Raw genomic sequence first — 10829 nt, forward strand, 5'->3', positions numbered from 1 at the left:
GTTTGTCCCCCGCGCCGCTACCAGCACCCTCGCCCTCGGGATCCCACCCGAACCAACCCACGCGCAGCCAGCCATCTTCCCAGATCCTCATCGTTTTCCCCGTCCACCCAATCCACCCAGCCTCTGATCCATCCCTTTGTGACCGCCGGATGGAGATCCAATGGCCACCAAAGCGCCCGAGCCTCCCACAGTGCTCGATTCAGATCGGATCGAGGCCTCCATGAGCGCAGCCCCGAGCTTCCGATCGAGTCCCCTCCGCCGCCTCGTCCACGTCAAAGCCTGCCAGATCGCCGAACCACCGCCTCTGCTGCGTCCCTGGTCAATACTCTGCCCATCTCTCTTTTCCTTCTTCTCCCTATCTCCTAAGATCCCCATCTCTCTCTGTAACCCGCAGCAACAGGAGACGACCACCATGGCAGCCCGAGGCACGGAGCTTCGCCGCGACAGCGACCTCCATGGACCCCGACCGCCGACTCGGAGTTCCTCGCCGCCAAGCTTTGACCTGCTCGGAGCCGTTCCCCAGGTCGTCGGACCTCCCTGCAAGTTCCGTCGCTGCCATCAGACCTGCTACCCCTGCACGCGTGGTCCCTATTTGTCGCCAGCTTCACCCTGCCTCTGCTTCGAGTGCGCGGTCGCCGCCTTGGAGAACCAAGCCCCTGCGTCGATCTGGCGCTCGCCATCAGGCCTGCCGTCGCCAAGTCCCACGTCGCCGGCAGCCATTTCCGCCGTCCGCCGCTCTGTACCTCACGCCCCCGCTGCTGTTTCTGCTTTTCAGAGACGAGGACAGCAGCGCTCGCCTGCTCGTACGTGTTGACCGCCACACCGCGCCTGGGCTGCTTTCCCTCGAGCGCCAGCAGACCCAATCCCCTCCACCGAGCCGGGCCACGGCCCATGGGTGAGCCGCCCCCTCTCCTGTGCACCTTGGGCCCAGCAATTTTGGCCTGCTTCTGTTTTTTTCCTTTCAGCGTTTTTCTTTTTTTCAGAGGAGAGCAGTTTTGCAGAAAACCCCCTGCTGTTCATGCATTTAATAACTCTCAAACCTTGCATCCAAATTAAACAAACTTAATATGAAACTTGCTTAGAATTTCATCTAGTTTAATAATATGCAACTTTCATCCATGTTAAAAATGTTTAAACTCCTGTTTGTGTAATTTTGCTCCTATGTCATGCTAAAATGCTTTATTTCATAACTAAATAACCGTAACTCCGAATTTAATAAACTTTATATGTAAATGGGGTAGAAAAATGCCTATATTTACTTGGTGCACTCATCCTGCATGTTTAGCAACTCTAAAATTGTGTTTAGGGCAGAACAGTACCAAACCTAATATGAGTTTCCGGACTTGTTGTCTTCTTGTTCCGGCCTCATTTAAACTTGCCTAGATAGATAGTTTCATTATGCTTCATCTCTTGCGATGTTTAACAACATTTAATATTGTTGGGTACATAAACAATATCGAAACTAAATAACTTGAATGTGGTGTTTCTTTAATATGCAACTTGTTGCATATTGAGCTCCACTTAACTTGTAGTTTTGCTTGTGCACTTTGCCATGCCATGCCTCATTAAACCGGACATGCATCATACCTGATTGTGCATCATGCCATGTTATGCTTGGTTCTTTACCTTGTTATTTGCTTCTTTCCGGTGTTACTTCTTCGGGTTGGTTCCGATAACGTCGCGTTTGTGAGGATACGTTCAACTTCGCCCGTTTGTCTTCTTCATGGACTCGTTCTTCTTCCTTGCGGGATTTCAGGCAAGATGACCATACCCTCGAAATCACTTCTATCTTTGCTTGCAAAATGCTCGCTCTTTTGCTATGCCTATGCTATGATACCTACCACTTGCTTATCATGCCTCCCATATTGTTGAGCCAAGCCTCTAACCCACCTTGTCCTAGTAAACCATTGTTTGGCTATGTTACCGCTTTGCTCAGCCCCTCTTATAGTGTTGTTAATTGCAGGTGAAGATTGGAGCTTGTTCCATGTTTGGAACATGGATATTTTGTTGGGATATCACAATATCTCTTATTTAATTAATGCATCTATATACTTGTTAAAGGGTGGAAGGCTAGGCCTTATGCCTGGTGTTTTGTTCCACTCTTGTCGCCCTAGTTTCCGTCATATCGGTGTTATGTTCCCGGATTTTGCGTTCCTTACGCGGTTAGGAAATAATGGGAATTCCTTGATAGTTCGCCTTGAATAAAACTCCTCTAGCAATGCCCAACATTGGTTTTACCATTCGCCACCTAGCCTCTTTTTCCCATGGGTTTCGCGGACTCAAGGGTCATCATTATTTTAACCCCCCGGGCCAGTGCTCCTCTGAGTGTTGGTCCACCTCGTCAGCCGCCGGTGACCACCAGGGGCAACTCTGGGCTGGCCTACCGGAAGTTTAGACAATCTAAGTGTGCCCTGAGAACGAGATATGTGCAGCTCCTATCGGGATTTGTCGGCACATTCGGGCGGTGTTGCTGGATTTGTTTTATCATTGTCGAAATGTCTTGTAACCAGGATTCCGAGTCTGATCGGGTCTTCCCGCTAGAAGGAATATCCTTCGTTGACCGTGAGAGCTTGTGATGGGCTAAGTTGGGACACCCCTGCAGGGTTATGAACTTTCGAAAGCCGTTCCCGCGGTTATGGGCAGATGGGAATTTGTTAATAACCGGTTGTAGAAAACCTGAAGTTGACCTTAATTAAAATGCATCAACCGCGTGTGTAACCATGATGGTCTCTTTTCGGCGGAGTCCGGGAAGTGAACACGGTGTTGGAGTTATGCTTGACGTAGGTTGCTCTAGGATCACTTCTTGATCATAGTTTCTCGATCGTGCTTTGCCTTCTCTTCTCGCTCTCTTTTGCGTATATGTTAGCCACCAAATATGCTGGTCGGTTGCTGCAGCTCCACCTCATACCCTTACTTTACCCATAAGCTTAAATAGTCTTGATCGTGAGGGTGTGAGATTGCTGAGTCCCCGTGACTCACAGATACTTCAAAAACCAGCTTGCAGGTGCCGTTGAACCGAGCAGGTGACGCAGCCAAGCTCAAGGAGGAGCTCGATGAATATCTTGTCCTTTGTATTGCTTCGTTCTAGTTGATCAGTAGTGGAGCCCAGTCGGGACGATCGGGGATCTGTGTAGCATTTGTGGTAGTCTTCTTTAATTTTCGTTCCATAGTCGGACCTTGTTTGTATCTGTTTGATGTAATGCTTTATTCATGTAATTGAGTGAAGTGGCGATTGTAAGCCATCTATGTATCTCTTTTCCTTATGTATTACATGGGTTGTGTGAAGATTACCTCACTTGCGACATTGCTTTCAATGCGGTTATGCCTCTAAGTCATGTTTCGACACGTGGGAGATATAGCCGCATCGAGGGTGTTACAGTGCGGAGCTGCGCAAAGAGCAGGTCTAAAAGATCAGTGTGGGGGGATTTTTACCCAGGTTTGGGCCGCAAACGATGCGTAAAACCCTAGTCCTACTTGTTTGTGTATATTTGGTGTTCTTAAGATCTTGAACTAGCTGCGGTGGATGCCCAGTCCAAAAAAACTTTGAATCCTTCCACAGTATGCCTCGGGCCTCCTTTTATATGTCAAAGGGGTCGCCATAGTGGCACACAAGAGGTGGAAAGTATCTATAGTGTACAAGTTTATCGCCTAGCACCGTTGGACAAACGCATTTAATCCGCTGCCAACGTTCCTGATGAGGACATCAATACCATTGTTACACCCACAGCCCCTACTGTTACATATACTGGACCAATTACTAGAGCTCGCGCACGCCAATTAAATTACCAGGTACTTTCGTTTCTTGGTAATGATTCTAATGTTCATGAGATTATGATGCTGCCTAAATTGGATACATTTGTTTTGCTTACAAATGAAGGGCCTAGCTTGGAGAAGGATGAACATTGGAGCAAGAACACGCATGGAGTTGATGGCATGCGCAAGGGGATCAAGAACGGAGTTACAAGTGATGATTTCAGGACTTTGAAGCCGCCATAAGGAGTGCATGAAGCCTTGGACGAAATATACAAGATGCCACTTCATAATATTCGTCCATAGGCTATTCTAGGTGCTGCGTCACCTTATTAATGGGCCAGGCCCATGTAATTTCGAAATACTTAAGTATAGGCTATTTTTAGAGTCCGTATGTGTGGGGAAACAAGAGTTAGGGTTGGTTTCGGACCCCACCCCCAAGGGCCACGAAATTCCCCCCTCTTCCTCCATATATACAACCCTTAGGGCGTCGTTTAGACTGTGGGTTTTGGTTAGATTAAAAGTTCGCCATAGCTGCAACTTCGCGTACTTCGTTTGTGTCCAACGACCAGACCAAGACGTCACAGAACCCCACCTTGATCAATAAAGCTTTCATCTTATATTCGCAATATCCCGATTGCAATCTCAGTTTCTTGCTTGTTCTTCGTTTGCTCGCAGGAAACAGACCCTCGTGGTCAGGTTGATCGTGCTCCGGCGTGGTCAATAACCCTCGGAAGTTGGTTTAGCGATTGCTAAGGCGCGACGTCTCGCACGTTCGTAGTCGGATCGTCAAGGTCGACTCCCACAGAAAACGATAGCCACCATCTCATCGAAACATCGGGACACCTTAGCCTCTATCAAGTGGTATCAGATTTCCAGGTTGCTCGGTGAGATTTTTACAGTTTTTCGTAGATTAGATCGAGTCTGTTCTTCATACCTACAGTCCACGAAAAAAAAGCAACACAAAAAAAATTAGGGTTAGTTCAACATATCCGAACCAATCTGAGCCTTTGAATAATCTTTTTAGGGTTTTTGCTTTGTTGAATTTGCGGTTGCATCGTCGTGTCAAGTTGCTGGTCTTAGAGTCTAGTCTTTTAGAGTTTCAAGTTCTGGTCATAAGTTGTCACGCCGCCGCCGCACCATCATCATCGCCCATCTACCACTTTTGCTTATCCGCCACCGCTCTGAATCCATATCCATATACCACTATCAATTCGTATCCATATACCACCACCAATCTGTATCCATATACCACCACCGCTACCATATACCACCACCGCTGCCATATACCACAACCATATATCCACCACCAATCCGAGTTCTTCTCATATTAGGTTTGTTCTTGAGATCAATCTAAATTCCGATTTGTGTTTCCTTGCCTGCGTAGGTCTCAGAAAAAAAATTCACGGGAAAAATTTTTAGGCTAAAATTTTCATGGGCAAATTTTTTTTCCCTATCCTATTTTTAGGCTTTTCTGAGTCTTTTGAGCCACGTGCCATCATAGTGATTTTTTGTCGCACTTTTTCGTCGTCGCTGCCCTGATTCCCGAAAAAAAAAGTGCACAAAAATTTTCGTGCCCATCCTATCAGTTTGACGAGGGAAGAGTTTTGAGACACTCGCCATTATAGTGATTTTTCGCAAAAAAAAGAGGAGAGCAAAAAAAAGGAGCGCAAAAAAAAGAGCGAAAAAAAAAGTTCCAGAGTGTGCTTTTCCCTTATTTACGTGCAGCGCCGTGATTTTGTTAGTGTTCTAGGCTCGCGTCTCTAGCACGGTCTAGCCTAGGACCAGCACAGTACCGTCGTTGAGCGTTTATTCAACTTTGCATCTCTGAATTGATTATTGCTGACCCTTTTTGCTACCATACTATAAGCCTTCCCAGCTCCACATACATCTACGTCGTGCGTTTGACTCTCCCTGGCAATCGCTCTATCCAAGCTTTTGAGAGTTTTTGACTACAACGGTTGCCGATCACCGCCTGCTGCTGGGTAAGAACTGGTAAGAATTTGATATTTTCTTGACGGATTTGTGACACCCGCCACCACCACCACTTGTTAGTAGTCTATAGGATCATATTCTTGTGTGTTTCTATTGCTGCTAACCATGCCAGGATCACAAGCCGACGAGACTGACTGGGAGAACTTGACGAACAAGGAGCTTCATGATACGTTTCAGCAAATGATGAATGGACAGGTGCAAGATGTGATAAACAGATTTGAAGAGGCCATGGAGAAGATAGATGGCATGGAGAAGACGTTTGAAACAAAGCTCGATAACAAGTTTGCTGAATTGCTTTCGCGTTTTCCACCACCACCACCGGCTGCTCCTGCCGCACCTCTGCAACAACAGCAACAACACCGACTACCTCCACGTCGGGAAACAGCCCTCCGCCGAGCGAGCCGTGTCCCTCTTCAGTCGGGCCAAACTGCTGGTGCTGCTGTTGATACTTCTGTGGCTCCTACTGCTGATGTGGAGGAGGATGCTTATGTGGGAGATTATGAGGATGAGGTTGATCAAAATCAGAACTACGTGCCACCAATAGCACAGCAACCACCAGGTCGTCCACATGCAAATAATGGCAATGGTAGGGCTCACCCTCAGGTACGAGATCATGACCATCTCCCTAAACTAAAATTGAATATTCCACCATTTGAGGGTAGATATGTTCCTGATATATATCTTACTTGGGAGTTAGAAACTGAACAACGATTTACATGTTTACAATATCCCGAGGAGAGACGTGTTCCTCCTGCTGTTTGTGCTTTCACTAGTTTTGCATGTGTTTGGTGGTCTGAGCATTGTAGATTATATCCTATTCCGGCTACTTGGGCTGCTTTAAAAACTGCTATGCGTACTCGTTGGGTTCCACCATATTATCAACGTGAATTACTTCAAAAATTGCAGCGCTTAAGACAGGGAAAAAATTCTGTAGAAGAATATTATTAGGAATTACAAACTGGCATGATTAGATGTGGTATTGTTGAGGAGAATGAAGCTATGCTTGCACGTTTTATGGGTGGATTATATAGAGAGATTCAGACGATTCTAGAGTATAAGGAGTATACTAATATCACTCGTTTATTCCATCTTGCTTGTAAAGCTGAACGTGAAGTGCAGGATCGACAGGCATTGGCGCAGACTAACTTTTCTGCAGGTCGACCTTCATCATGGACACCACGTGCATCATCTACTTCCACACGTTCTGCTACACCGGCGCCTCCGTCGGCTACCACCTCCAACCGTGATACAATAAAGCAGGCACAATCACCACTATCTGCCAAGAGCACACCTTCTGGCCTGCAAAGAGCTCTTCTTCATCCATGGCATCAACAGGGCAAACACATGATATTATTTGTCGACGTTGCAAGGGTGGAGGTCATTATGCGAGAGAATGCCCATCTAAGCGTGTGATGATTGTTACTGAGGATGGTGGGTATGAGTCCGCTAGTGACTATGATGAGGAGACTTTGGCTCTTATTACACGTGACGAACACGGTGGAGATGATTCTGATCATGAGACGCAATACATGGCTCCTGAAGATGCTGACAGGTATGAATGTTTAGTTGCTCAACGTGTTTTGAGTGTGCAGGTTACACAAGCTGAGCAAAATCAGAGGCATAATTTGTTCCATACAAAGGGAGTTGTGAAGGAACGTTCTGTTCGCGTGATCATAGATGGAGGGAGCTACAATAACTTGGCTAGCATGGAGATGGTGGAGAAGCTATCTCTCACCACAAGACCACATCCACATCCTTACTACATCCAATGGTTCAACAACAGCGGCAAGGTTAAGGTAACACGTACTGTTCATGTGCATTTTAGTATCTCTACATATGCTGATTATGTTGATTGTGATGTGGTACCTATGCAAGCATGTTCCTTATTACTTGGTAGACCATGGCAATTTGATAAAAATTCTGTACACCATGGTAGAAACAATCAGTATACTCTTGTTCATAACGATAAAAATATTACTTTGCTTCCTATGACTCCTGATTCCATTTTGAAAGATGATATTAATAGAGCTAATAAAGCAAAACAGGAGACAAATAAGAGTGAAAATCAGATTGTGGCAAAAGAATTTGAGCACCAAATGAAGCCTAATAATAAACCATCTACTGTTGTTTCTGAAATTAAATTGAAAAGTGCATGTTTACTTGCCACCAAATCTGATATTGATGAGCTAGATTTCAGCAAATCTGTTTGCTATGCTTTTGTGTGCAAAGAGGCATTATTTTCATTCGAGGACGTGCCTTCCTCTTTGCCCCCTGCTGTCACTAACATTTTGCAGGAGTTCGCTGACGTCTTTCCACAAGACATGCCACCGGGATTACCACCTATTCGAGGGATTGAGCATCAAATTGACTTTATTTCCGGTGCTTCGCTACCCAACCGTGCACCATACCGTACGAATCCAGAGGAGACGAAGGAGATTATGCGTCAAGTACAAGAACTGCTTGACAAAGGTTATATACGCGAATCCCTTAGTCCTTGTGCTGTTCCTATCATTTTAGTGCCGAAAAAGGATGGTACGTCGCGTATGTGCGTTGATTGTAGAGGCATTAATAATATTACTATTCGTTATCGTCATCCTATTCCTAGGCTAGATGATATGCTTGATGAATTGAGTGGCTCTACAATATTCTCCAAAGTTGATTTGCGTAGTGGATACCATCAAATTCGTATGAAATTGGGTGATGAATGGAAAACAGCATTTAAAACCAAGTTTGGATTATATGAGTGGTTAGTCATGCCTTTTGGGTTAACTAATGCACCTAGTACTTTCATGAGGTTAATGAACGAAGTTTTACGTGCTTTCATTGGACGATTTGTGGTAGTTTACTTTGATGACATATTGATTTATAGCAAATCTTTGGAGGAACATTTGGAACATTTACGTGCTGTTTTTATTGCTCTACGTGATGCACGTTTGTTTGGAAACCTTGGAAAGTGCACCTTTTGCACCGACCGAGTATCTTTTCTTGGCTATGTTGTTACTCCACAGGTAATTGAAGTTGATAAAGCCAAGATTGAAGCTATTGAGAGTTGGCCGCAGCCCAAAACGGTCACACAAGTGAGGAGTTTCCTTGGCCTCGCTGGTTTCTATAGGCGTTTTGTGAGAGATTTCAGCACTATTGCTGCACCTCTCAACGAGCTTACAAAGAAGGATGTGCCTTTTGTTTGGGGTACCGCACAGGAAGAAGCCTTCACGGTTTTGAAAGATAAGTTGACACATGCTCCTTTACTCCAACTTCCTAATTTCAATAAGACTTTTGAGCTTGAATGTGATGCTAGTAGAATTGGATTAGGAGGTGTGTTATTACACGATGGAAAACCTGTTGCATACTTTTCTGAAAAATTGAGTGGGCCTAGTCTGAACTATTCTACTTATGATAAAGAATTATATGCTCTTGTTCGGACCTTAGAAACATGGCAACATTATTTATGGCCCAAGGAATTTGTTATACATTCTGATCATGAATCTTTGAAACACATTAAAAGTCAAGCAAAACTGAACCGTAGACATGCTAAATGGGTTGAATTCATTGAGACTTTCCCTTATGTCATTAAACACAAGAAGGGTAAAGAAAATGTTATTGCTGATGCCTTGTCTCATCGTTATACTATGCTTTCACAACTTGACTTTAAAATATTTGGTTTGGAGACCATCAAAGATCAATATGTTCATGATGCTGAATTTAAAGATGTATTGCAGAATTGTAAGGAAGGGAGAACTTGGAACAAGTTCGTTCTTAACGATGGATTTGTGTTTCGTGCTAACAAGCTATGCATTCCAGCTAGCTCCGTTCGTCTTTTGTTGTTGCAGGAGGCGCATGGAGGAGGATTAATGGGACACTTTGGCGTCAAGAAGACGGAGGATATACTTGCTACACATTTCTTTTGGCCAAAGATGAGACGGGATGTTGAGCGTTTTGTTGCTCGCTGCACTACATGTCAAAGAGCTAAGTCACGACTCAATCCTCATGGTTTATATATGCCTTTGCCAGTACCTAGTGTTCCTTGGGAGGATATATCTATGGACTTTGTTTTAGGTTTACCTCGAACAAAGAAGGGGAGGGATAGCATATTTGTTGTCGTGGATAGGTTCTCGAAAATGGCACACTTTATACCATGTCATAAAAGCGATGATGCTGTTAATGTTGCTGATTTGTTCTTTCGTGAAATTATTCGCTTACATGGTGTGCCAAATACTATTGTTTCAGATCATGATAATAAATTTCTTAGCCACTTTTGGAGATGTTTATGGGCTAAGTTGGGGACTAAGCTGCTTTTTAGTACTACTTGTCACCCCCAAACTGATGGACAAACTGAAGTAGTCAATAGAACATTGTCTACTATGCTTAGGGCTGTTTTGAAGAATAACAAGAAAATGTGGGAAGAATGCTTGCCTCATATTGAATTTGCTTATAATCGCTCATTGCATTCTACTACTAAGATGTGCCCTTTTGAAATTGTGTATGGTTTCCTACCTCGTGCACCTATTGATTTGTTGCCTCTTCCATCTTCAGAGAAGGTTAATTTTGATGCTAAAGAACGTTCTGAATTGATTTTAAAAATTCATGAGTTAAATAAGGAAAACATTGAGCGTATGAATGCTAAATATAAACTTGCTGGAGATAAGGGTAGAAAACATGTTGTGTTTGCGCCTGGAGATCTTGTTTGGTTACATTTGCGTAAAGATAGATTTCATAATCTGCGCAAATCAAAGCTAATGCCACGTGCTGATGGTCCTTTTAAGGTGTTAGAGAAAATAAATGATAATGCATATAAACTTGAGCTACCTGTAGATTTTGGGGTTAGTCCCACTTTTAACATTGCAGATTTGAAGCCTTATTTGGGTGAGGAAGATGCGCTTCCGTCGAGGACGACTTCGTTTCAAGAAGGGGAGGATGATGAGGACATCAATACCATTGTTACACCCACAGCCCCTACTGTTACATATACTGGACCAATTACTAGAGCTCGCGCACGCCAATTAAATTACCAGGTACTTTCATTTCTTGGTAATGATTCTAATGTTCATGAGATTATGATGCTGCCTAAATTGGATACGTTTGTT

The 10829-nt window shown here is 44.3% G+C and overlaps 1 protein-coding gene across 4 annotated transcripts; it reads left to right on the forward strand.

Moving 5' to 3' along the window:
* On the forward strand, window positions 1-4104 carry LOC125521244 (uncharacterized). 4 transcript variants are annotated; one of them, XR_015611498.1, is made up of 3 exons: window positions 1-318; window positions 395-1756; window positions 3878-4104. XR_015611498.1 is itself a non-coding variant. In XM_048686306.2 (2 exons), exons 1-2 carry the CDS (start codon window positions 161-163, stop codon window positions 897-899), a joined length of 663 nt encoding a protein of 220 aa, XP_048542263.2. In that variant the 5' UTR covers window positions 1-160; the 3' UTR covers window positions 900-3285. The 4 variants fall into 4 exon arrangements, 1 of the variants encoding a protein (XP_048542263.2); XR_015611497.1 differs by lacking the exon at window positions 3878-4104 and adding an exon at window positions 1964-3285; XR_015611496.1 differs by lacking the exon at window positions 3878-4104 and adding an exon at window positions 2998-3285.
* Window positions 4105-10829: the final 6725 nt, after the last annotated feature.

This window comes from Triticum urartu, chromosome 7A, assembly GCF_056163025.1.
Source record: "Triticum urartu cultivar PI428250 chromosome 7A, HENAU_Tu73, whole genome shotgun sequence".
Classification (NCBI taxonomy): domain Eukaryota; kingdom Viridiplantae; phylum Streptophyta; class Magnoliopsida; order Poales; family Poaceae; genus Triticum; species Triticum urartu.

Excerpts from the sequence above, each read along its gene's own strand:
- LOC125521244 (XM_048686306.2), top strand. The coding sequence starts at position 161 with ATGGCCACCAAAGCGCCCGAGCCTCCCACAGTGCTCGATTCAGATCGG. Across the intron at positions 319-394 it reads CCGCCTCTGCTGCGTCCCTG|CAACAGGAGACGACCACCAT; the intron begins GTCAATACTCTG and ends TGTAACCCGCAG.